Below are 27954 nucleotides of genomic sequence, written 5' to 3' on the forward strand. Positions count from 1 at the left end.
CTAACCCTTAAAAAGCGCCAACTCACACACTTTCTCCACGCGCACTCTCCTATCGTCCTGACAATATCTCCCCGCAGATTAAATCGCGGCTCTCTAGGCCCACACAACGTCCTCCGCGCTTCTGCAAATGTGCCACATTGCAGTATAACTGTAAAACCCTTCAGGGTTCACGCCGCGCTACTATACGTGCAGAAAACATTTTTTCGCATAACCTTAACCGTGGACCGAACTAACCCGCGCGCGGATTTCTACGCGTTGGGCCGCGGCACGGGGCCGCCCGCGAGGTTAGATCGCTAATTGCGACGCAGTACGTGCCACCCACGTACACACGATAATAATCCCGAGATATATTCGGAGGTGATGTTTTTGGCAACGTCAATATTCGCGAGGCTTGGGCGCCATTGTCGGCCGTGCTCTCGTCTAGCCTCCACGAGCCTCCTCGCGAAAACGCGATTTGTTTGTTGCCCGATTTTCTAGCCGCACGTACCTACTACGCGCATCGCTCTAATCACGCGGATCCTACGCGGATTAACGCCGACGCGGATCGCTACGCCGCCGGAGATACCTCACCCCGAAATTTCTCCACGTCTCGATTACTCACCTCTCGCAAACTTTTTGCCATTACAACGCCACCCGACCCTTAACGTCCACTGCCATACCAATCTGCCAATGCCTACGGCCTTATTTTTAAAATACTTTTGACCTTCGTGCATCTGCCGCGGGGAATGGCGCGAAGGGCGCTCGGATTCAAACGCGGGTTAAGCGTACGCCGCGTCTTCCTCCGTACGACTGGCGTTCGGCGTTGCTCGCGTCGCCGGATTCGGGATGCCGCGGCCGTCGGTGCACCGCGATAAACGCGACGTCTCCCGCGCGAAATATACCGCGCCGGAATATAGAGAATTCGCGCGGCGCTCGCCGCCATATCGATCTGCCGTGTGCCGGCGTTCTTATTTTCCAAATAACGCACGCCTTCTCGTTACGTCAGCTCCGCGACATGGCGCGCCAGTGCGCACAATTCAAACGCCGTGCGAGTCCACGCCGATTCGTTTTCAACAATTATCGTTAATTAATCGACTTCTGTAAAAATGATATAAACCGAAGTGATATGCACAGGTCGAAATATCGGTTGTTACCAATTAATATAATTGAATGTTATATAAATATCAATTAATATAATTGAAAATATTCTCGATTATCTCGTAACGTGTTTTGTAAAAAAATATGTATCGTATAATTAATAATATAATATATGTTAATCATAAATAAAATATTTATCTATCATGTATTTATAAATTCGTCGAGATACCTAAGTTTTTTAAAAGATGACAAATGGCAATAATTATTGTAAAATAATTAATCTTCTCTATTATCGATAAACGATTGCGTGATAGGTTCACATTGGAACTTAGATGACTCATTAAGACAAATGTCGTTATCTTATTAACCGTTTGCCGCGAGTTTAAAAATTATATAGTTTCTCAACATCAACGATAATAGATAGACTTCAACAACGCACAATCCGCGGAGTAAATAAAACAGTTACTATATTCAAAGTTGTCTTTTCAAGCGGCCCCTTCACATTCAGTAACTTAATTTCGTCTATTATCTCACCACGGTCCGGCACTCAATTTAACGCATACGTTCATTAGGAAACAAAGTTTGTGACAACGTGTTAGGTATGTATTGAAAATTGAAATAATACTGATATGAAAAGAAGAAAGAAATCAAATTCACCTATGTACCTCTTTAGTCTTTAGTAAAAACTATAATTGTTTAAATATGTATAAAACGATCAATAAATCTTGCTCATTTCACACGTTAAATTTTTGTCCAAAAGGATATAAATTGACTTGAGAAGAGAAGACAAGAGATTGATTTAAGAAAAGAAATTGTCAAAAAAATATTCTTGTATTATTACTGAAAGATAATATGTGATATACGTTGTCTCGTGTCAGTAAAGTTAAATTATTGAAAATTTCTTTACTACAATTACTTGTTACTACAATTTCGCTATCAATGTATAAATGTTTATCCGAAACTCGTGTCAGTATTTATAAGATTTTCTTACCGAGCAAGTTAAATTATTGTAAAAATTTTTTTACTACAATTATTTGTTACTATAATTTGCTATAATGTATATTTCATCTAAAACTAATCTCTGGAATTAATCGTCGCTCGCAAGACCTTGCAACACGCTTTACGTTATTTTATCTACTCATTTTACATCAAAGACGAGCGCTGTTGTGTAAGCGTACGCAAAATTAACGTATTATAAAGACAGAAAAAGAATCGTCGCTGACTATTACTTTTTGTCTCGTTTTTCTCGCCAATTTACGAGACTACGGAAACCTTCGTCGCAGCTGAAAACGCGGAATTAAAATCATGCCTTTGAGAGTGGGGCTCGTTTAAATACCAACTGTCGAGGTACAACGCGACGAGTAGAAAAAGATATTCTCACGGTTTTCATCCATTTGGAGTTGAAGGTAGAACTTAACAGCGCGAGAAAAAAATCGTACGCGCGCGTTTCGACCCTTCGGTCTTTCCATCCAGCGTCGTCTTAATTGTTGAAAGAGCCGCGTAGCTCGTGTCGAGCAGTGTCCAATACAACGAAGCGAAAATACCGCGAAATCGCGTTTTCCATGCGTGCTCCATTTCGCGGAAAATCGCGATATACACGCGTGGAGACACTTTAGCTTCATTTGGCGGTAATAAATGATAATTCGCGCAAATCGCGGAGAGTTTCTGATATTAATTTGTCCCATCTCCCCTCCCCCTGCCACTCTCTCACCGAACGATAATCGTGTTACCCGCGCGAAATCAATAGGCACCGGGGAAAATTGAAAAATCTCCTCGACCGAGGTTTCCAACGCGGATTTACAAGCTTCGAGCGGCTGTTAACAGATTTAATCCGCGCTTTCATCGGCATCGCTGGAAATTATGTTTCACGTACATATCCCGCTCAAAGACAGAAATGCGATACATAAAACACCCGTACGTTAAAACGATGATGCGATAAACGCGATGTAAAGAAGGATTCAATATTCCCGTATCCTCTCTTTTTCCCCCGTTTTTTTTTCGTGAAATAATGTCTGTATAATGCGGCTCGAAAAATACCTAATTAATTGCATTTGCGACGAAATTGTCGCGACGCGCGACGCAATATCTGTCGTTTAAATTCGATTTCACGTTTCCGCTACATTTCGAAATACACCGGTCCGGCAGTTAGCCTGACCGGGACAGAATTCATTTCGCAATCACGGACATGTCCTAATTGTATACCCGGTTGTTTCGTAATTTCCCGTTTTCCCTTAAATGAAATATTAATCGGCGAAATACAGAAACGTAAAAGCTGCATTTACCGTTTACTCGCTTGACTCGAAAGATACTGAGAATAATATCGCGTTTAAAGAGCTCTTGGGACACCCGACGTGTAACATGCATGTACGTGGACGTGCATGTATATGCGGCATGTACAAAACTATATGTCTGGTTCTCTCGGCTAACAATTTAAATTGTAACGTGTCAGCGTGTTATGTTGGTGGAAATGTCGTCCGCTTCCGAGAAACTTGCAACGATTCCTGCGAGCGCTCGATTCTAACTCAACGAGGAAAATATGAAAATTGGAATGACAGAAGAAATATCATTGGCTGTGAAAATTAAAACAAAATTTGGTATTCAAGTACCGATGACTTTGGCCTCTCGCAAGATTTATGTTTATTGTTCTAGATCCCTAGACGCAACAATTATTAAATTATTATATTGCTCGCTACAAAAGAGTTTAGAAATCGAGGCACGAGATTTGTTTTGGTATGTGTAACTCGACCGAATCCGACGGCGAGTAATTACCCCGACTATGAGCCCGATTATGAGAAGCCGCGTTTAATTACACGTCGCACAGTTCCCTCCCTCCGCATTTATTAAACTAAACTAAACCCGCGCGCTGAAGACACTCTGATAGAAAGATTCTCTTTGGCCCGTCTTAATAACAACGTACGAACTTTCATAAGGACTAGATAATTACCTCTACCGTGCCTTGCACCTTCTTAATTAAGCAAATCCGCGTGGATCCCGGTCTTCAACGAGCTATCCGCCGGGACAATGTGATATTCAGCGATAGACAAATGTCATCCCATTCATGTTTTCTGATAAACGTGATATAACGGAAATTATCTGATTGAAACGCCGAGCTATATTTGAAGAATATCTTAATACAATCTTTGCTTGGCATCGCATTCGAATTCATCGGCAAGTATCGATCCAGAAATTGTCTCATCCTATTCGTTTTAATCTGCACAACTTTTTTCGACCTGTGCAACTCATGAATGCGCCTGGACGCATTGACGTTGCTTATCGTGAATCTATCCCTTTTACCACGCTCTACACAGAAAAAAAGAATATTCTTGATTTGAAAATATTTTTGGTTTCAGCGTGGAAATCTTGAAATAATATATTAAATCGAAATTATTAATAAGAAGATTATAAATTGTTGCATATATACGAGTATATAGGTACTTATTGATTTGACACTTCTTTTTTTCTGTGCACGTATCTAATATATATCCTTTAATATATCTAATTTATCTAAAATGGTCTGGTTAATATATCTTGGTCGCAAAATTACTTCTCTCCTCGTAAGACAAGATCAAATACTTTCTGTTGTCTCTTGGGAAACAGACCTGCGAGTATCCTGTGTGCCGGCGTGACGTCGACGGGCATCGCCGCGATCATCCATCCCGCGATTAAGCGGGGGCCGACCTTGGCTCTTTGACGCCGGAAACGGTATCCGAGCCGCCGAAATGCATCGACGATCGATGTGCCATAGCCGCAGCGAGCCGTGCGCCGGGAAAACCCGTTTCCGGCGCAGGGTTTGCGGCGCATCGGCGCGCTTATCTTCCGGACGTGTACCCTTAGTTGATCTTCGGCGGGTAGAACTTGGCGCGCAGATTTCCGCCACCACGCGCGCGCCTTCTCGATCTCGATTCATTAGGCGGATCGACGCGTTTTCGTTTTTTTATATTTGATTATTGAGCCATTCAGTTTCTTCTTGAGCAAAGTACAGTTCGCGAGGTGTGACAAAACAGATTTCACCGCTCCGCAAGCGATAAACGTAGAAAAATAGAAGCTACTCGATTTTTTCTTTTTTTTTTTCGCTTTCTCCATATCTTTTAAATGCAAAATGCTAAAAGGACGCCAGCGTCTCTCTCCTTCTCCCTCCGAGGTGCCCGCTCGATGACGCGAATCGATTAGGAATTGGAAGTTCGAGTCCGTGACGCAAACAACGAGCGATAACGTGGAAACGCTCGGAAAAAGCTCTATGTAGGACGCCCGAGCCGATAAAGGACGCGCCGCTGCACTCGGGCATGCATTTTCCGGACCACAATGCTGTCGAAGTACGGTCGAAGTTGCGGAGCGAAGGGCGGGAGCGCGCGTTTTGAGCACGGGGGATCTTCAAACGAACCCTCCGATGTTCCTCTCCACGAAAGCGAACGTCACCGACGTACGTCGAACTATTTGTATACGTCGCGGGTATATCACGATGTCGCGCGCTCGCTCGCACCAAAATATGCCTCGCAGCGAGACGTACCTTTCTCGAGAGCCCGCTCCAAAATATTTTTCCCCCGAATGGCTCGAGAGACCGAGTGACGCCCCGAATAATAGAAACACTTTGAAACGTCCCGAGTAACTGCCCTCGAGAAGATGATGGGAGTCGGAAAACTTTGGGGAAACTAAACTCACGCGGGAGTCTCTCACCCGTCTCTCCCGAAGAGAGGAACCATCACGAAGAGTTACTCGACTCGTTCCCGCGAGCTATCCCCGGCTTCTCGAAACGACTCAGAATCTCAGACTGATTTTCTCTCGACGTCCTTAGATAGCTCGCGGGAAGAAGACTCTCACCGATATTAGGAGAATTTCTTCATCTTTTCCCTTTTACCATTCGTTCTTTCGCGCGGAAAATCCCCCTCGCACGTCCGATTCTGTTTCTTGCCGCGTGTCAAAAAGAAAGATCGTGGAAGACCGAGGGTTTACTCTCACCCACCCCCTCTTCCCCGGTGATCGAATGGATGCGTTTGTTTGGCAGCGAACTGCTACGACTTGAATCGGCGCCCGAACTTAGAAACTGCGCGCAACCACGACCACGACGACTACGACCAGCGACGGCATAATGGTCGCGTTGAGGAAGATCGCAGAGAGGATTAAACGCGGACGTATCCGGGAAAACAAAGCAGCCCGGGACGCTCTTTGTCCCGTCGGAAATAAAAAGGAACGGACGCGCCGCAACGGTGAAGTTGAGCGGAAAAGTTATCTGCGATTAGCGCGCCTCGCGATAAACGCACGATTAAATTTGCATAATAAGAGGCGGATTATTTCTCGACGACGTTACGCGCGGCAGATTAAAAATTAAGCTCGACGTAGAATCGTGCCGGCTCTACGCCACACGTGTATGTGTCCGTGTCTGTACGAGTAACGTGCCGCGTATATATATAGTCGTTCGCGACGCGTGGGAAAAATGCGGCTAATGCTGAAATACGAAAACGGAATTAGCCGGTTAGCATTCGCAACGGCCCGCCGCATCCGTAATTAACGCGCGACTATCTCTGCGCGAGGGCACATCCGTGCAGAAATTAATCGCGAGGAATCGATAGCGGTATCTCCAGCATACCAATCGTCAAATATTGTACTTTCCGACGCTAATTATCGTTGCTCAAACAAGAGCACCTATACGGCGCGGTGAAATTTGCATCAAGAAAAGGCTCAACTGACATTTCATCTGTTTTACTAGTTGACAGTCTCGAAGTTTGGACGTTGAAGTGTCAATTTTCTACAGTTAAATTAATGTTTTAATGTATACATAATAAGTTCGAATATTTTTATAGAAAATTCACATGTCTCTGGCAATATTTTTTCTTATATTTTTAGATATGATTAATTTTGTCTTTCCTTAAATCAGGAATGACGAAATGAGATATTCCTAAGACACATCTCTCGAAGACGCGACGTATTTCATTGGGGGAAACAACCGGTCACCGTGATGTGTAGATGCGAAAATAAAATTTATGTTTAAGATATTAAATTTTTCAGCGGTTGTGCCCTATCGCTAAAATTCTACTTTATCAATCGCTTCCATTCGGACCGAGAAGGCGGAAGCGCGAGATAAAGACCGTTTCGCGAGGCACGTTCCTCGAAAGTGCGACATATTTCATCGGGAATACCCATGTACCTTTTATTGCGGGCCAGTAATAATACTCGCGCGAATGAATCGCGAAAATATGGAAATTCGAATCCGGCCGTGCCGTACCACCGCAAACAACTGCATCCTTGCACCTGCATCCAAGCAGCTTCCGCGATTCACCGAGTAAACGCGAAATCCGCATACGTTATCCCGGATTTTTCCCGTTAATAAGTCCGCTAATACCTCATTCGATTTATATTCGGGACGATAATTGCATGCCGATGGTTATCGAGGGCAGTTACGGTATTAATATTCAGCGATTGTTCAGCTATGGATTTAAAGATACCCCGTGATTATGAAGGATTTGCGTCATTTTGTTTTCCCGACACGATTTCCTTTCCTCAACGGCGATCATGCCTTGCCGAATTTTCTACTCACTTTCTGAACTTTTCGCGCGCTCGATTCCGCTTATTTGGTGGCGCGGTCGAGCGTCGTCCGAAAAATGTGTTACGGTACACGCGTACCGCTTTCCGTCGATGCAAATTTATTCGCAGCGTCTCTCAGCCTCGAATATAGCGCGCTAGCGAGGGGAAAAACGAGCTGCGAGCGACGACGCTTCGTGGCGAGCAATTTCGGGCAAAGCCGGGTGATGTGACGCGACGTCGGCGTCGTGACGCAGGATGGTACCTTCGTCATCCCTCCGTCCGCTTTCCCGCCCACCCTCTGCCGCCGCGGAAAAAGTCGGACGGCGGAAATGCGCGTGCCGTCGATCGCGCGATCGATAGAATCCCCCGCACGAAGTTGCGGCGTTCCCGCCCTTTCCCGATCCGTCGGCGTCGCGGTAAATAGCGACGCGAGAGCGTAGCGCGGCACGGCGCGGCGCGTCCCGCCACGGCGCGGGCGCGGCGAGGGGTAAATCGCGATTCCGACACGCCGCCGATCCCGTGCAGCTCGACATCGCCGACTGGTCTCGGGCGCGTCGTTACCTGGTTTACTGAAATTCGTGAACATGAAATCCCGTCGGCTTCCCGCGGTCTTCGGCGGCGCGTAGAGCCGTGCCGTCGTCGTACGTGATCCTCTTCGGGCGCAGACTGCTCAAAGACAGGTGGACGATCTTCCGCGGTGACGATCTTCCGCGGGGATGACGAGGAAGGTCCCTCTTCTGCTGGTGCCTCCAGAAGCCGGGCCGGACCGGACCGCTGCCGGACCTCCGTTTCGACCGTGCCGGAAAGTCTTCTCGGATGTGTTTACTTTCGCGCACTCGGGATTGCAGACAAAACTCGCACTCGTATTCGTACTCTCGATACGCACGCGGAATTCTTTCAGCTTACTTCGTCCATCGTCTGCCGTTTCGCGCGCACGATCCACGATCCACGATCAGCGAGATTGAGATTCAGAAACGGTGCGTGACGCACGTTTACGCGCGGATCACAGCGGAACTCGTCCGACGTGTCGCGGATGACAGAGGGTGACTGGCGCGCGCGCGAGAGACGATGCAATCCTTCGTCGGCGACGACGGTTACGGCGCAGTGAGAAGCAGCGGCAAGCGAGTCCGTCAGGGAGGACCAACGGAGTGGCGTGTGCACTAAGTTGGCCGCGGAGCGCGACTGAGGCCAAGGGTGGCACCGAGAGAACGCGAGAGAGGGTGGCGTGGATGCAGGTCGACGTGTACGCTGCACGGGTACATCCCCCCTAATGAATGCACCAGGCATGTGCGAGGGATTTTATGTTCACCGCCGTCGCCGCCGCCACCGCCGCCACCGCCGCCTTCCCTCCGTTTACCCTCCACTACCGGCACCACCCGAGAGAACCAACGCCGCTACCCCCGGTCGCTCTCTCCAACCTTCCCTCCCACACCACCTTCGTTCGTCCCTCCGTCCTCCTCATCACCCCTGACCGACGTGTCCTCCGCTTCGTCTCTCCCTCGCGAACCTCCCTCTCTCCCTCCCTATCTATCTCTCTCGCTCCTCGTCGTCCTCTCGGTGCACCCGAGTCGGGTTGAATCCCCTTTTCGCGCGCCACCCGATAGTGCACCCGCCACCCAGCGCAACCAGACGCGCGCCGGTTCCCGGGTCCGGCGTGGGGCGGTTTTGCCCCGTATGGCGGAAGTCCCCGCCGCGCGCTCCTGGGGCTGTGCCCGGTTTTCGCCTCCTCCTGCGTGCCTGCGGACGTACTCTGCACCCGCCGATTGGTACGCACAACTCATCCGCCCGTACGCGGATCCTCTCTCCTATATGCACCTGCACGCGATTGCTCACCCACCCCTCGTCCTTACCCCGGTCGTGTCCCTCTCGCACCCCCGGCGAACACGCAACACCCTCGTCCTTCCGCAAACTTTCGTCCACCACCCTCACCTCCCCCCTGTTTTGTCCACTAACTCTTCCTCCCCCCCTCTTTCTCTCTCACGTCCTGCTCGCTTCTGCTCGCCACCTCCGTCGCCGGAGGTTTCTCGGTCTTCGTCATTTGGCCCGCGCGTTTATCTTCGTCGAACCGTGCTCTCGATATTCGAGTTTGGATCCGCAGCCGCATATTCTGCACCAACCGCCGGGAACGTCGCGGAGATCCTCCGGCGGTTGTCGTTCCCGAGTTCCTGGCACATCCGCGGCTGTAAGGAGCGCGAAACATATTCCGCGCCGTTCCGCACCGAAGCATTCTCCGCGGGACGATAGATAAATCGATCCCGCGCTGGGGTCGCATCGTTGCTCAAGAGCCTCTTCATGCAACGGTCGTTACGATCGATTTCGCGTTAATTTCTCGATACAGCGGCTTTTTAGAACTTTCAGTCAGTGTCGAATGTTCTTACTCGGCTACAGCTGTAGCCTCGAGGAAGTTTCTTCACTCTCCGCGGCAGAAAATAGACTCTGTAATAATTCTATAAAGATCAACGCGCCAACAGTCGTGGGAGTTCCGCTGGAAATTCGATACACATCTTATATAGCCCTTTCGAGCGTAATGCATCGCCAATTTCAAGTGTAATTCTGTTACCTTGAGACTTGCTTTGTGCTCCGAGCGAGATCCCGTCTTTGCAACAAATTCACTTAGCGGCAGGCAACTTAGCGCATTGTATAACGACCGGGCAAACGTACTTCCCACATCAAACAATTTTTGCGCTTGCTGCGCTCTCAGACCGTTTACGCGATTGTGGATAGGCAGGGAAAGTCGGCGTACCGGAGTACGCGTTTCTCGGAGTTCGAAAAATCTACGGAGTCATGTATATTTGAAGATGAAATGCAAATTACCTGATTAAATATATACGTTTACACGTAAACCTTAGGACTTCGTATCTAGAAACGTAACTTTTTACGCCTAGCTAACGCGCCTTCTTGTCATTACTCTCATTAGAGATCTACGAGGTGAAAACGAGGTTGCACGTCGGAGCGCACCGCAATTATCCCGAGCTTAAGACTTAACTTTTGTCTGTAGTGATCTTATAAAACGTAAGATCACTCTCCTTTTTATAAGTAGCCGGTTACCGGTTTCCCTCCCCCGCTTCTACGACGTAAAAATATTTGCTACGTGATAAATTATCGCGAGAGAACATCTTCGCTTTATTATATTATTTTAAGTAAATCGCGTACACCGTTCTTCACGTCGCTGCTGCGTCTTCGTCATCGCTGCATGGCAGCGACGTGCCTAAGGGTAAGGCTGGCGTTAACGAGGCGTGGCAGCAATCCCTGTCTTACGTTAATATTACAGTGGTTAGATACCCATCGCTCACCCTTACGGGCCTTGATGTAGGATAAAGGTTTGCGAGCTGTAAGCGCACATAGCAAGCAAGAAAGCACCATAACTAATATATCTTTCACTTGAAACTTGCGCAAATCTTAATTTAACGAAATAAATTATCATATTCTTTTTGAAAAAATTAGGTTACATGTAAAACAATTAATTGAAATAATATTCATATAGAATTAGTTTTTTTCTTCATTATTGTTTATAGATTCCGTACGGAAGTTCTAGATAAACATTTAATTCGTCCAGGTGACCGTTTTTGACAATCTTTATAGAATCTTTGAAAATCTAAATCTTGACGCAAAAATTAAAAAAATTGTAATGATTTAGGTTCAAAAAATGACAAACGACATTCTCTAATTTTAATCTCAAGAATAAAATATTTTTTCGTTCCGCAACAATACCAGCATCACTAGATCTCTTAGGGCCGGTTTCACCAACGTCGATTAACTGTAACCTTCGATTAAACTCACTCTTCGTCTCTTTCTAAGGGGGACAGTTAGAAAGAGATGAAGAATGAGCTTATAATCGAAGGTTACAGTTAATCGACGTTGGTGAAACTGGCTTCTTAGTAACTCTACCGTGACATTACTGGGGGATGTTTTATTTAAGCGCACTCGCAATGAAATCGCTAAGTGGCCGAGTTACTACATCGGCGATCCGTCGGGAAGAGGAAAGAAGCCGCAGTGCAAGTAAAGAGAGACGGGTGGCTGCTCTCTCAATGGAGGAGGCTTAAGCGGCATAGGTTAATAGTATATATATTCAAATGAAATCTTTCGTTTGGCTGTCGAGAGTCGAGCTTTAATAAACTTCGCAAGCTTTTCCGTGTGGCGGCCGAGTACCTACCTATGTACCAGCCGTCAAGTGCAGGCTTAGAGGCTTAGCAGCTCGTAAGTACGTATAAACCAGAGTGGAAGTGCGGAGGGTATGCACGAGAAAGGGAGAAGGACGAAAATGCGAATACGAGTGAAAGAGGGGGACGAGTACAGGGTGATCCGCGCGTCGGAGTGGCTTTCACCTCAACCCTGATTTCACGTAGCAAAGGAAGTATCCGTATCTCCAAGAGAATTAAAGATTTGACGAATCTAGCTTCTCTTATGGAATTGAAATTCAAGTATTTTGGGGAAGCACGATACGAAATCCACGGTACGGTCGAAATTCTTGAGATTCAAACAGGACGACAAGGTAACAATCCTTCGTTAAGGCTTACTTAACACGGGGGATGATATGAAAAGTTGTGAAAAGGCTCAGAATATTAGTTAATATGTATAACAACATAATGACGAGTACTTGAAGGGGACGGTGATTGCATGGAGCACCCTGTATATTGAAAGAAAAGTTAGTGCCAGCTAGCGAGAGGGTGCGCTGGGCTTTCGCAAATTGAGTACAAGCTTTTCAGTTAATCGTCGCGTTCGTACCCTTCGCTCTCTCAACGGGGTGCTCTTCCTTCTTCCACTTCTTCCGACCAATGGTTTTTTTTCGCGACGATCGTCGTGCTACTCCGCGACTCAACTTGCCGGCAACAGTACGGTTCGCTGCTACCTAGAGAACTCTGACGACGAGGGCAAGAAAAGAAAGAAAGAAACAAGCTGTGCGATCTACATAGGGAAAAACTGAAAAATAGAAGCCCCCAACATCTAGTAGCCTTCTCTCGATACCGCTGTGCTCGACGTCGTTGCCGACGTCGTCATCGAGGCATAACGTAAAACGGGGCTAAACTTTACTGACGATGAACAATGAACCGGTGACTTTATTCGACTTCTGCAGTTGTACGAATGAATCCTCGTAACGATAGTGAAATATTAAACGAAAGTTCAGATCGCTCGGTGCATCTCATGCAGCAACGAATCGCTATCAATATTTGAAATACTAATCGAGCAAGACCAAGAAAACCAGATACAAGATAGTCATTTATAATTTTTCATGGTTACATTCGAGAAGAATAAAATGATATGTATATAACAATATAACTAAACAAAGAAATGGAAGCATGAAACAGCTAGAAACTTGAAACACCGAGCGATGTATCCTTCGACTTTTAATTTTTTTTCAGAAAAACGTTTAATGTATAATAGAATTATAAATTGAAAAACACATATCAAAATATTTAATACGTACATAATAAACGTGTAACTCATAAAATTAAACCTACTATATTTAGTCTCACAGGGATGAATTTAGCATAGTACTATCTCTTGCAAACAATTTCCGAATTTTGTGTGAGAATTTCACGTGAAAGAGTTTCTCTCGAGTATCTAATAATATCGGTCTGCGCAATAATCATTTCATCAATTTGTTGCGTATCATCGATGGAGCCTGACGGGAGCTATATATTAATTTGCCGCTGTTGGGCCCAGAGGGCATCGATTTGTTCCCGTCGGTTTGCTAACTGGTCGGCCAACACGAAATTGCGATTCCACGATGAATTTATGCAGCCGTGATTCGTTCGACGTCTCTATATAAAACTGTCGTCGCACGCCCCTCTCGCCCCTCGCCCCTGGCACCAACCCCGCGGCGATTCGGTATAACGGGTGCACGCGCAGAGAATCGCGTGCATGGTGCATGGTCGCGTTGTAAACTGCTGCGGCCGCTTTGTCAGGGGAGTCGAAACAATTTCGGGAAAAATGCGACGGCTACCGCGTCAAAGAATTGCCGTGTATACGCGTCGCGCGTTGGCTCTCAGTTTCGAACCGATCGAGCACGTGACGATCTTCTTCGCAGAAACGCAGACACGCAGAAATACGTCGCGCCCGCGTGATCGATACCATGTTTTGCGCACCTGCCGAGTTTGACGCCAGTTTGTCCAGACCGCCCAGAATAACTCGCGATCTCGCGTAACCAAATTACACAAAATCGTCGAAGTTCGTAATGATCGCAACTCCACGCTGCGCCGCGACAGAAGGGATTACGTGGCTCAGCAGCCGCCGCGGTAGCGCGGGCCATCTCCGTTCTCGTTTCCTGCCGGAATTACACGATCCAATTCCTCTTCGTCCCGTATGTCATTTACTCTCCAGGAACGCGAGAGAGGTTCTTAAGAGACCTCAGAAACTGGCGCACATTCGCCCACCGCTTCTATTCTTACTCGACCGCGGTGAAAATCGCGCTGCCCCGCCGCGCGCGCCGCAACCGTGCTCCGTCATCGAAATGTCAAAGCGTTTTCATCCCGGCGTGCACGAAAGGCACACGCTAATAAATTTCGAAAGGGCTCGCAAACAATAGCTGATTGCCCAATTCGTTGTCCACGTGGATACAAACATTGGCCTTGCGGTGCGCTGTAAATATAACGGCAGAGTTGCTATAGGGCGTGGATTCTATTACCGGCCAATAATCGCGAGTTTCCGAAGAAAGATTGTTCGCATAAACAGAATAATTCGAGAAAATGACGCACGAGAGTCGTGCGGTGGAGAGAGCGATCGTTCAATTATGCAAATGCGGTATGTTTGAACTTGCGATATAACAGGCCAACTGCGACACGCAAATGCAAAATACCTGCACTTCGCCCCACGGTACTTCACTCATCGATCTTGCGCAACGCGATTGAACGATTTCCTGTCTTTTCCCGAATGATGATTATAACCAGACACTCACTCTGCACTCTGGTTTCTTTCGGTTGAGCGAATCGGGGCCCGTTAATTAGCAACGAGTACTTAAGTCTGCGATCCGAGGCGTTTTCGCGGAAGGCGAAGTATAAATACGAATGGCAGCATCGTAAATAGTCGGAACCAATCTCCTTATTTTAAATACAGCAACTTTATTTTAGCACGTAATAATTAACGTTCCTAAGATAAACAGACATTCTCACTCCGCGTTGAATTCGTTAAACGGAATGGTTCATTTAATCCAAACGACGGTAGTGGATAATAAAGATTTTCGTCATTATATTAGTCTTCTGTTGATACATTTAACTTAATATCGTGCGATATTTAATGGCACACTAAGAAAAAAAATGTCTCTACATTTTAGTAAATATTAGTTTACATACAACTGTGATTCCATTTACTAAAATCAAGAAAATTTTCCTTCTTATTAGTATATTTTTTCTCAGTAAATACACATATACTAATAAAAAGAAAAATTTTCTTTATTTCAGTGAATGAAATCAGAGTTGTGTGCAAACTAATATTTACTAAAATGTAGAAAATTTTTTTCTCTGTGCAAGAAAATGATCTAATTTATACAAGATGTCTCACAACCATACTTTAGTAACTAAAGATATAATTAGGTTTGAAAATCCTGATAGAAAAATGTCGAAGTCAAAATTGTTCGAGTTACAAGTTACAAGTGATAAAAATTGGCTAACAAGATTGCATAAAATACGCGCAATCCAATCTGTATATAATTGTTTTTATACACATGTCGATCTCTTATATAATATTATAATATATATATATATATATATAGATATTATATTCTCAATAAAATAAGCTCAGGGGATATTTATTTATATCACTCAGTTAATTTTATCTCTCAGTTTCTTATGGGTAGATATTGCGTACATTATAGTAACCAATTGGTATTGTGCAACAAATTGATTTTCACAATAATTAATGATTCAAAAAACAATTACCGCGCAAGAATACACATAATAACTTACTTATCTCTATAGTTGCTCCGCCGTTGCTCGATGCCTTCTCCTCTCGGATCTCCTCTCGGATTGTCAGGATTCACTCGTTGCACTCACTACAAAATAATTAATTAATTAGAATCGCGCAGCACTTTGTACAATATTCCCGATGTCAAGTAAAATTGCATAACATATTTTATTATAGTAGTATGATTGCGCCAAAATAACCCCCGAAACGGTGGAGATAAATCTTGGATGATAGAAGATCTTAACAGTTCGTTTATGTACACCTTTACGTTAATCTATATTGAAATGCGAAGTTATTTGCGACTGCATAATATAATAAGTAAACATGTCGTAATGCCATTTCGTTCGGAATTAATCCGCATCACCGACATTTCATCAACCGAAAATAGCCTAAAAATTGTCCTAATAGATATACGACGTTAAATGAAATCGAATTGAAAGCCAAGATCGTCCAAAAAAATATAATTAAAATTTAATATTTATACGCGCTAGTTTAATGTTTATGTAATATTTTAATTCAATTTAATACATTCTGAATGCATAATCCCGCGAGATTATTATATAATGTACCTCCGCCCGAATCACTCGATTTGATGATTATTATTCTGCACTCTCACAATCAGTTAAAAAGTATTGAGCTATTTATACCGAAATCGTCGAAAAATTTAAAAATATACGTAACATTTATCCGAACATTGTTAAAGAAATAATTGTATTCGTAAATATATATACAAATAAAACAGTAATTTATGATCATCTATTATCGTTCCGATTGCTAATATTTCAACTAAACAAGTCGTGAAATATTTGCTTCGTCGTCGCCTCGATCCGCTTACCAAGACCGATTGCGTTATAATTGCAGATGTTAATTATTCGCGCGAGTTGACTGTAGTAATCGTAAAAACTAATCGCGTTTTGAGGGATGATAATGTTACGTCTCGCCTTGCCGCCTGCCGACTCGGATGTCTGCGTGCGAATGGCAGGGCGGCGACCTTGCGTACGCGCCAACGTTCTGTACATACGAAAACAGATACCAAGGCCGCATGCCAGTTGACTTGTTGTCCTCTCGAAATAAAATCTTACAGACACACACACTTGAAATATAACGTCTTATAAAACAAGCTCATAATGAATATATTTCCTGTATTTCAAACTCACTTTTATGAATGAGCTATCATCGACACGTTAAATTTGACGTTCATTGGAAGAATAAAATTTATCTTGGTGAATTAATCATATAATATGATATAATTTATTGCTATTACTTTTCGTCAAATTTTCACCTCCTGAGAGAAATAGAACGGTGAAATTTTAATAAACAAAAAGTTGTTCTAGTGATTTTAATAAATCAGAAAAATTAAATTAATTAATTAAATTATAAACCTCTCAGCAAAAAATGTGACGACTTATTTTCTCGATTTATAAAAATTTCATAATTTCATTCCTCACGAAATGTGGAAATTAAAGAAATAATAATAAATTAATATTTTTTTAAAGAAATTAATTATTTAAATATTTTTATTTTAGAAGAATTAAATAAATGAATAAACGTGAATAAGTAAGTGAAAATGATTCAATAAATGTCGTACAAAAATATCGTTTGTATTGATTCGTAAATTGGGCTTTTTTTATTTTTCTGTGTAGTACTAAAAAGCTGTAATGCATCTGAACACTCTAAACAATGAATTCTATAATTCCTTGTTTTTCCGATGTTCAATTTGAAAAGTCATTGTACAACTACCTTAAAAGTGGAGCGTGTAATCTCCAGCGCGAGAATGAAAAGAAGAAGCGATGCGAAACGCATTTGGGCTCGAGACTACAGGCAGTTTGCAATATGCACCCCTACGAAATGAGGAAGAAAGAAAGGGAGAAAGAGAAGGAAAGAGACAGCCAAGGAGACCAGAGAGGAAATTAACGACTCCATCCTCTTTCTTTTCCAACGTCAATTTTATTGCGATTTCCCGGCTCTTCACAGACAAATTCGTCCCGGCACCGGATAGCGAATGTCGGCTCTCTGGATTGTCGGGACCTGACGAAGCTACCCTGAAGACCGAGATACGACAGGATACGAGACGACGAAGGCAAAGTAAGCGTAGTCGATAGCTGCGCGACTACTCTTCTCTCTCCTTCTCATATTTATCCCATTCCTTTGCTTTCTCTCTCTCTCTCTCTCTCTCTCTTTCTCTCTCAACGTCTCTCCTCTTTCCTCTTCTACGTTCTTACTTCCTCTCTCTTCCCTATATCCTATACCGTCGACTTCGTCGCACGTATTTCTCGGCTATTCATCCTCTATCATTTCTCCTTCCGCGCGTTTCCATGCGAACTCGAGGCCCCGCAATTCCTTTTCTTCGATTTTCGCACTTTAACGCGACGTCCGTACGTCTTCGCGACGATGCCTATTATACGTCACGCCGCGGCTGCACGACAACACCGTCGATAATGGCAATGACGGCTGCACGTCTCTCTTTATACCCTTACCGTCATGCCAACCCCTGCGTAGTGTTTGCTTGTTTACCGTTCCGCTGCCCGGCCGAACTTTCCTGCCGTCTTTCTCGCTTTCCATCGTTCGTACTTTCGAGATGTCAGAAGAATGTTGGCTCAAACATTCTCTGATTTACAACAGCGTGTGAGAGCATAAGTTTCCGACATTCGAGTCCAAACATTTAAAAAATCGAGAGTACGCGAGTATAGAATAAAGGTTTTAAAATCAAGTATTTAAAGCTTAAATAAATAAAGATATATATAATGCGCGTCATATTTTTAATGGAAATTAATTCAAGATTGCTTTTAAAGTTAACATTATTTAAACCTGTGTACGTCAATAAAATCTTATCGTATAAGAAAAGGATGCAAATAGAAATTTATCACGAGATTTGCATAAATATCTGTACCTGAATATATAGATCACCATGATAAACTTTTTGTTTGTTTTCTTTTTATCCCGGCTGCTGCCAGTCGGACGGTTGATAAATAATGTTATGTGCGCGTTACATGCAAGTAACGCGGAATAATCTCGCAGATTTAAGTGGGCGTCAGGGGTCGGAGGGAAAGAGAAATAAATGTATGCGAGAGACTATACAGTTAAAGGGCTATCATTTAAAGGAATAACGAAAGAGAAGGGCGGAAGTTAAAATACAATAATATTTTGGAAACATCGCTGACGTGCGAGCACCAGCCGTCGAGATAATATCGCGCAAAATATTCTAGCAGGTTTAATCCTTTTACGGTCGGATATCGTGTACATAGACGGTGACCCCGGGGTCGCCGGCTTTTGATTTTATACGAAGTTAAAAGGGATTAAACCTTCGTGCTTCTTGCGCGAACGCATTCATCTGTATGGCAATTTTCCAGATGTTCGAAGCTTAATAGGCATCGTCTTTATACGCTTTGACATCGATAAGAAAATGTTTATAAAATCTTCAGGCAAGGGAAGAAAAAGCGCCAAACGGAAGGTCTTCTACCTCGTTTGGACTTTCATACACTCCATTTATCATGCCGCCCACCGCGTGATTGATCAATTATTCATACCATTCGTTATTCATGAAGAAAAGTTTGGTACTAATAATCATTACTTAATTCTACTTGGCATTCAGTCGTCTTCGTTATACTTACAAAAAGAAGGTCGTCGCTGAAAAAGTCCGGGCTCGTGGCTCCGTTAAATGCGCCGGGAAGTAAATTGCGAACATTTTGGAACAAACGTCGAAGATTTTTCGGCTGGGTTTTCTGGAAATACCAAAAGTATACCGTGGTAATTTTTAGAGCTTCCTCAATTTCTTAAAAATTCAATTAAAATAAGAAAGAGTACCGTACGCTCCATTTCGCCTTTAAGAAAACCTTTAACGAATATAAAAGGAACAAAACCGTTATTAGGTATATCTGTTTTATAATTGTACCTTATACAATACATTCTCTCTTTTTTTTCTCATATAAAGATTTAAATATTTTTCTATATTCTGTGTCTATTTTATAAGTCTAACAATGGGTGTTTAAATCAAATAAGCCGTTATATTTATACATCTAACGGCGGTCTGTGATAACGACCGTTCTCCGTTCCGTTCGGAGAATGCGAGTTTCGCTTTTACAACCCCTCGATTCGCATATGCGGACTAATATAGGGAAAATATATACACGACCGTTGTTGGTCAGGATTCGACAAAATTAGCGAGGAATGTAGCTGCCTACGCGAAAATACACAATGCGAGAGAGAGCATAACAAGTTCGATTGGAATCGCCAGAGCGGAAAAACGGCGCGGCAAGTAGTCGGCGCGTTCAGAATTCCACAGGAATTCCCGGAGTCTCTTCCCCAATGGGTAATAACGAGGATTCAGCCTCGTTTATCACCACTTGTAGCTCCATCCCTGACCTGACCACCCGCGCGCCCACGAGCGGGTGGTGGGCTCATCCTCGGCTCACCTCCGGCTCGTGCGCGCGATAGGGATAAATCCAACGCTCCCCCGGCGTCTCTCTCTCTCTCTCTCTCGTACTCCGATCCGTCGCGACACGTGTACGCCACCCACACCCCCATCCCCCTATCGGCCCCTTATTTTCAGCCGGTTTCCCGACCGACGCCCGCCGCTTACCCCGGAAACGCTCGCGGCTTGGTTACGGCAAGCCGAGCGACGGGACTAGATATAGTGAGGAAGGTTACCGTGTACGGATCGCGTGCGTGTGCGTCGGCACGTGTGTGACCTCTACACCGACGTGGATCCGCCGCATACAGCGAATACTTGTCGCCTGCGCGAGCAGAGAGCTCGGCGTGACCGATATCGTTGGCCTTTAAGGGCCACAGAGTCGATAGCGGATTCAGAATTTTCTACAACGCGCACTTAATAAATCTTTTGAGAATAAATAACTGAAAATCTTTGCGGTAATTTGGAAAAAATTGCAAAAATTCCCTCGTATTGGAAAAGAAAGCGACGCATAAAATCTGACAATCTTCTCTAGGTCCGCAAGGGTCTATAAAAATTAATATATTTCGGTTTATTCAATTCTGGATAACTCTTTAGCGTGAGAATCGCAAAATTCTATAAATTTTATCTGTCATCGATGGAGAGGAATTACTCAGCCGCCAGCGAACATAGATATAATAAGTATTCGCGTCGCCGTACGTTCGCAACATCCGCAGTCGGAGATTTCTTGTCGAGTAGCTATTTGTTGAAAAGGAGGACGGGAAGGCCAGGGATTGCGCGAAACCGTTCGTCGGCAGGATCTCGCGGCCGCCGCGCGCCGCCGTCGCCGCCGCCGCTTCTCTTTCGCTCTTTCGCCTCGAAGGAGCCTCAAGAGCCGCGCTCGCCAAAAACGAATCCCGTATATAACGTGATGCCTGAGCGATTTCGCCGTTCGAAACCGCGTACAAAATGCAGCGCCCTTCCACAAGCTCGCGTTTTGCCGCATGAATTTAAAACGTGTCCCAACGCCCGCTCCTATATCGGGACACCGAGGTAATATTCAAGCGCGGTAAATATTGCACGGCGAAAAGTGTGCGATGTGAATTAATGTCAACCGCACTGGTCCCGCTGGTCTTCCTTCTTTTTTTTTCCTTTTAATTATTGAATGCGTTTCGCGAGTGCGGCGTTTTTGCATGAAAAATAAAGGCGAGAGCGCGCGTATCAGAAAGGACGCGACAGATTGTACTCCTCTCTTTCTCTCCATCTCCTATCTTTTCTCTCGGCTTTCGATTCCTGTCCGAGCGTGCCGAGGTTTAAATGCGTTTTAAAGTTTCACAGGGGAAGGCGTGTAAACGGCCCATAATGTCTCGAACGACTCTAGACATCGCCTTTTATCTCCCGGTCCTCTCGTCGCTCCGCTCGCTCACCCCATTCATTATTCCGCGAATAAATAATCACGCGCGCGCGCGCGCGCGCGAAAGGCTGATGAAAATTTCAATCGATGGCTTTTCGCTCGTCCACTACGCCAAAATTATTCATCGATCTCTCGCTAACCCGCGCGTTCCCACCCCGCCGATCTTTTCCCCGCGTCGCGATACCGTCGACGGTGACGACAATGATGGTTCCGGAAGGAGAAATCCCTCTCGATCGTTTAAATGTTACAAAAAGAAACGCGCGAGTCTCCAATGGATGGGAAAACGCCAGTTAAAACGATTCAGTCCTCTGCATACTTGAAAAGGTTTTAAATCTCGACGTTTTCTCTCTCCTCTTTCTCTCTCTCGCTCTCTCTCACTCGTTTTCTCTTCTTTCTAGATTTTAACATATGTATTTCTATTTTTCAGAATTTTGTGAAATAATTTTGTTGATATTATGTCTACCACGCGATATTGCTGTAAAGAATAATCTTCTCTTGCGTTTTTAATTGCCTCTCGTGCATCGAGCAACGACCAAACGAATTTACCAAGCTCTCTCATTCGAGAGAGCGGGCGAGAGAAAGCCCGGTGAAAACGAGAGAAGGATAGAAAGAGAGGGAGAGAGGGAGAGAGAGAGGACAGGGAAGAGAGAGGGAGAGAGTCAACTGCGAACTTCCATCGTGTCACGTAGCACCTAATCTAGGTCAACGGAATTGAATTTAGAACCCAGCCAGGCTACCGTAGTTATATACCGCTTGGTAGGTTCCCAGCGTCGCCTCTTCGCGTAGGTAAAGCATTTCCTCGTTCACGGCGAAAAAGACGTGATCTCTCTTGGATTTTGCCAGGTCGCGACTAGCTGGACCAAAACAAGAGAGAGAGAGAGAGAGAGAGAGAGAGAGAGAGAGAGAGAGAAAGAGTTTCGGGCTTTAAATTAACTGTACAATTCTTTGTGCAGAAAAGACGACACGTGCTTGACCTACATAGTATAGGTGTGAATATTCGTTAATATCATGTTGGATCCAGGAATAGAGTCTGAACATTAATATTACTGCTATTTATATTGCTATTTATATTTACATATTGGGCGTCCGTTATTTTTTACGACTAATCTCATAAAAAAAAACAGTATTTTATGTTCCAAAAAATAAAATCAGCTGGGATCAAATGTTGTGTTTATTCATTTATTTAGATTATACTATCACACTCTAAGAAGATGCTAATACGGCTCTGTGATTGGTTCATGACGTCTTAAGATTGTACTTAAGACGGTCTCAAATATAAGAACCGATTATAAATACCGGCCTAAAATACGTTATCTCTTTCTTATTACAAATTGGATTTATAAGTGAAAAAGTTGTATTTATAACTGAAAACTTTAAGAATCCGCAACGCTCTGTAACTGATTGGCGATAATATAATTTTCTTTTCAACAATATATTAAAATTAACAATTTGCAGATTATGAAATATAATTCATGGGCGAGATTGAACTAAATATTCATCAAATTATAGTGACATATTTCGTTATATGTAAGAACATTTTATATTTTTTCTTAAAAAAAAAAAGAAATCTCTCGCTTGAATATCGCAAATCTACCTGACCTGTCTTTACTTTTTAATTCCCGTCTTCTCACGCGCGCATTCATTCGGGAAATAAATTTTGAAAACTGCATGTGCACCATAACATCGAACAGCCTTGTGCAGCAGAGACAGAGAGTAGAACAGGACTAATCCCGCTAATGTCTCGTCGATGTAGTGGTACGTAACGGGATCTAATCGCTGATACGCCCTTTCATCCTCGCAGCCGGCGAGTTCGCGAGCGAGCGAGCGAAACGCGAGATTCGCCTTTCGAGACGTAGCTAGAATCTTGTCTCGCTTCCGTTCGTTTCCTTATCGGAGCACGCTCTCAATCGCGCGATCTCTTTCTCTCTCTCTCTCTCTCTCCTTCTCGCTCCTCTCCACGCTCGCAAGCACGCTCTCGCAGTGTCTCTCACACATATATACCCGCGAAAGAGACGCGGATGACGTTGCGCGCGCTCGCCGCGCGCTTCCTCGTTCCTCGCGCGGCGCGATAGCGTGCATACGACCCCGCGGAGTCCGAACCTCCTTCGCCGCGCCGCGCGCATTTACAGAGCGGAGAATTCCGGGAGCGGAACGGCACGGCACCGCGCCGCGCCGCGTCGCTCTTCACGCCGTCGCGTCGGTCCCGGGCAGGAAATAATAGCCGAGTGATAGAGTCGAGCGCGGGGAATTTTTATGGCTAAATCGATGTTGCACGCGCGCGGCGGGTCGCGGCTCGCGGGCGACCGAGCGGGACCAAGCGGGACGGCGAGCGTCGCGGCGGAAGGAGAAGGAGAGACGGAGAAAAAGAGGACTTCTCCGCTCCTGGGGGGAGGGAGAGGGAGAGGGAACGAGAGAGAGAGAGGGAGAGAAAACGAGCGAGCGGGACGGCGTGACAGCGAGGAGCGAAGGGCGCTAGAAATCTGGGGCGGGGATAGATCCGGGCTTTGCGCTCTCTGCACGCGACCTTGAATGCCAGCCAGCCTAGACCTTGCCTCCGCTCCATCGCTCGCTCGCCTAGTCCGGAGAGGCCGCGCGCGAACTGTTGTTTCAGGCAACACACAGCGCGGCGACGCCGACGGCACGGGCGACTCGCTATCGCGACCGACCGCGCCGATTACGTAAAGAGATCGCGGCGCCCAAAGGACACGGCGCGACGGTCAGATCCGCGTTTCCCCGCTATTCGCCAACTCGGAGCGGAGTTTTACGTAACGAGACGAACGAATATATATATATATATCTTCTTTCCGGAGATATATATTGGAGCGCGCTCGCGCGATCCGTTTCGCGAGAACGCGCTTAATAAATGACGCCTCGATAGCGATCGCTCTGGCCTCTTGGCTGGCGATAATGCCGATAATCAGCCACGTCTCGCCCCGAAGACAGATCTCACCCGGAGGAAATTGATTCGTTAACGGCGGCGAATTTGTTAACCGAAAGTTCAATTTAAAAGTTTCTTCGGAGAAGCGCGAAAGCGGGCGAAGCGCCTCGGGAGCGACGCGGCGCGGAACGGCGCGGGGCGCCGATCGATCAACAGCGCGGCAGAGAGAAGCACAGACGGCAGGCGGGAATCGAGCATTCGACGTTATTAATGACGCGAGAGAATTTCGCGCGTGACGCGCGGTTTTCAGGTTGCATTTCCATCCCGGCATTCCCGGCGTCCGCGGCCAACGGACAATTCCGAACGACGCGCCGCGGCGAGAAAGGCGCAGCGTTGCGTGGCGGAGACGGAGACGGGAGACGCGAAGACGCGGAGGGTCGAGGGAGGCCGGGAAGGACAGGACGAACGGACGCGGAGCCGACATAGCGGAAGGAGAAGGATCCGCGCGAGTCTGCTGCTCGCTGGAGCGATCGCACAGGCGAGTTGGGTGGGATCATAACGGGCCGGTCGCGGCGACCGGGCGAGCCGCGCCTAGACCTATAGGCGGATACACAGCCGTCTCGCTCGCATTATTATCTTACCTAGCCTTTATCCATACCCCTTTTTTGCGTTTTCGGCAAAGCCGTCGCGCCGATCGGATCGTAGCGTCATCTGCCATCGCGAATCCGAGCTCCGGGCTCCGGGCCCCGGCTCCGATCGTCTCCGGTACTCCGGTAGCACGTACGCTCGCGCGAGGCGAAGCGAGCCGCGTAGATCGCTCGCCAGGCAGCAGCAGCAGTCGCCTACTCGCCTGACGCGAATGAATTCGCGCCTTTTCGCGGCGACGCCGACCGACGCCGACGCGGCGGCGAGAACGATCGAGAATTCGTCGTGACTCTCGCAAATTCGGCGAAACTGGTGAATTCTGCTGTTTTCGATGCAAGGTGAATTGAAAAATACACTTTATATGATCTTTATCGATGGTAAATACACTCTAAATACAATTCCGTAAGTCGCAGTAATATGTACGCTTGACCTTGTGATTTGGTTTGTAGTACGAAGTTGTTAGAAACTGCGTGAGCCGTCCTGAAATAAATCCCTCTTTCTTCCTTTCGAAACTTCAAAGTATAAATCAGTGCAGAAAATCATTATCATCGCGTATTTTCTCCGCCAAATATCTATTCGCAGATCCCATGACATATTCGTCTGTTGGTAATACGCAATACGCAAATTGACCAATTACAGTTGAGAATATATCTAATAACTCGAACTTATACCAAACGCTCGACGTGATTGGTCAATTGCTACTTACTTTATTTCACGCCCGATGTTAAACGCGACGCGACGGAGCGATTTTCCGCTTCGGAAATCATCAGGGATTCGTAATCCAAATTTTTACAATTAATCGAGATCCTTGCGCCACTCAACGTGCTAGAATCGGTAAATATACTCTTATTTCTATCGATCGATATATCAACCGGCTAAATTAACGAAGCCGCTAATTAAATAATAAAGCAAGAACAAAGAGCGATCAATTTAATCCTGAAACTCGCGATTTTTCGTAGCATTCTGAATAAATAACCTTCTAGACTTTCCCATTCGGAAGGAAAAGAAAGTCTAGAAGGGCCAGAGAAGGTCCTTTACAGATATAGACGAAGTACGTTGCGCATTTTCAGAAACTTCATCAAGGGAGAGTAAGTACGCGAGGCATCGAAAAATCGCTTTTGCATTATATGCAAAGCTGCGCACTCGAGGATTAAAAATCTCGCAGCTGATTTTTCGTATTTCGAAGAAGAGATTTACATATCGGACCACCTCAATCTCGTTAAGCGCGAAAGATATAGTCGACTAGCCGGCAAGACAATAATTCCCAGAGAAAAGCTGGCTGCGTGTAAAACACATCGTTTCCGGTAATTCGCCGCCATTTTAAAATGCGTAGTAGTACTCCGTTAAACTTTCGCGCGGGTGCTCTGCGTAGTGCGTAGTCGTATCGCAGGACGACTGCGACTCGGCTGTCCTTGTGTCGTCATCGACCGGTCGATGATTGTCGAACACCGGTCGCGTTGATATTTCGACTTCGACAGATACAACAGAAGAACAGTCGCCTCCGAGGAGGGGTGGGCAAGAAATAAGAACAGTTGTGTGGTGCGAGGTGCGAGCAAGTGTTGACGGGTAAACACGCGGCGGAGCGGCGGCGAGTAGCCAGTTTGAAACGAGGTTCACGCGTGTCGCGTCACGCGGTTGACCCCGTGTCCGCGTCGTCGTTTCGTCGATCTCGTCGGAAAGTCGGAATTTGCTCGGGATCTTCGTCCTCAACTCCTCGCGCAAGGATGTACACGTCCGTCGCGGAGATGTCACGCGCGAAGGCGTCGAGCAGCAGGCTGTTGCCGTCGTGGTTCCGAGTCCCCGGCACGAAGCTGAGGAACGTGGTCTGCGTTCTCTGCAGGAGCAAGTTTTACGTGCCAGGTAAGTGCCGCGATGTATACAACGGGCGGCCCACCACGCCGCGACGTCGCGACGTCGCGTTATCGATTGGCGCACCGGCGAACGCGACCGAGTTTGCCGGCACCCGGAATCGTTGAATCGCGGCTCATAGGAGACACGTGAGAGAGAGAGAGAGAGAGAGAGAGAGAGAGAGAGAGAGAGACGGCATGTCGCCGGGGTGCGTGTCGCGCACGATGCCGGTAAACGTAAACGTGCTCGCGAACAATGGTTTCTTTTTTTCGATCGTACAGCGCGAACGAGGAGCACGCGTTAGAGAGGTTAGAATCCCATGTGTCCGTCGCTCCATAGGCAGACCTTCGCCGACTCGGACATCCCTTTTCTCCGCATTTACTCTATGCTTGCGACACACAAAGCTATCGCACGTATATTTGTGACGGAATAATCAAGTAATTATCGTAAAATATCTAATTTATTAGATAAATGCGTTTTGTGGTTTATATTTTGCTTCAACTTTTATGCCTCTCTCTTTAAAAAAAAAGTATATAATCATTATTTTAGATATTGAAGCCTGAGAGTGTTAAATCTTTTTGTATCAAAATACTTTAATAGCAGATATCAATTGTATTTTGCACGTCATAATATTTTAATAAAAACTGATGTATATATTTCATTTTCTCCTATCCTGTTGCTCTATTAAATATAATAGTGAAAAACTATGTAGCTTATATACTATTCGTATGTGCAATCAATTATAATAAACTGTTTATTAGATCAAAATAGAAAGATCTTTGTCATAATTGTTACAGATCTATCGAATCTCAATGGGTTGATATTGAAAGGAACACTGATACCTTTGTTATTGGATTGTGGACATCCAATATGCAATAAATGTATCCACAGAGAAAGAGTTAAGACTTGTCCTGCGTGTAAAACTGATCTGGAAAATGGTTCCAAGTGCCTGCTTCCCTTGAATTTATATACACTAGGACTGATTGTTTCGTCCTACCATCGTCCATTGGAAAATGATGATGAAGAGTTTCTATTTTGTCACAAATTATCTACACAGTTACGTCAGATAGCGAAGCAAGGTTAGAGAACGTAGTACATTAACTGATGAAGTAAATTAACTTTTCTGAAGAAGAAAGTGAACATGTGGTTAACATATATTTTTGGTTATAGGATGTTGCCATGAATGTGGGAATCAAGCTAATGTAAACTGTCCGCAATGCATGGTTCCCTATTGTTACTGCTGCTATTCAAAAGTAAATTGGCATATCACAAACAAAATATTTATAA

At 45.4% G+C, this 27954-nt stretch overlaps 2 protein-coding genes and 1 long non-coding RNA gene across 15 annotated transcripts in view; 1 reads left to right on the forward strand and 2 right to left on the reverse strand.

Moving 5' to 3' along the window:
- LOC139820178 (uncharacterized) overlaps positions 1-9005 on the reverse strand; it is a 60267-nt gene extending 51262 nt beyond the window's left edge. For 2 of the 11 annotated variants that reach the window (XM_071790238.1, XM_071790239.1), the window contains exons 1-2: positions 602-871; positions 29-121 (exon numbers count right to left, since the gene is read on the reverse strand). In XM_071790238.1, the coding sequence (XP_071646339.1) occupies positions 29-121; positions 602-713 (205 nt within the window). In that variant the 5' untranslated portion in view covers positions 714-871. Of the gene's footprint in view, positions 1-5; positions 461-601; positions 879-4676 lie in introns of those variants that run through there. The other 9 variants (XM_071790242.1, XM_071790240.1, XM_071790237.1 and 6 more) reach the window with 9 other exon arrangements.
- Positions 9006-15400: 6395 nt separating this feature from the next.
- Positions 15401-24990, reverse strand: LOC139820784 (uncharacterized). Its single transcript, XR_011734110.1, has 3 exons — positions 24816-24990; positions 19107-19217; positions 15401-15583 (listed from the first exon to the last, which is right to left on the reverse strand). It is a non-coding gene; the product is annotated as an uncharacterized lncRNA (long non-coding RNA).
- Positions 24991-25018: 28 nt separating this feature from the next.
- Qin (tudor domain-containing protein qin) overlaps positions 25019-27954 on the forward strand; it is a 143000-nt gene continuing 140064 nt past the window's right edge. Inside the window, exons 1-3 of one of the 3 annotated variants that reach the window (XM_071791290.1) lie at positions 25019-25157; positions 27465-27746; positions 27838-27920. In XM_071791290.1, the coding sequence (XP_071647391.1) occupies positions 25151-25157; positions 27465-27746; positions 27838-27920 (372 nt within the window). In that variant the 5' untranslated portion in view covers positions 25019-25150. Of the gene's footprint in view, positions 25158-25950; positions 26680-27464; positions 27747-27837; positions 27921-27954 lie in introns of those variants that run through there. The other 2 variants (XM_071791289.1, XM_071791288.1) reach the window with 2 other exon arrangements.

This window comes from Temnothorax longispinosus, chromosome 10 (genome assembly GCF_030848805.1).
Source record: "Temnothorax longispinosus isolate EJ_2023e chromosome 10, Tlon_JGU_v1, whole genome shotgun sequence".
Taxonomy (NCBI): domain Eukaryota; kingdom Metazoa; phylum Arthropoda; class Insecta; order Hymenoptera; family Formicidae; genus Temnothorax; species Temnothorax longispinosus.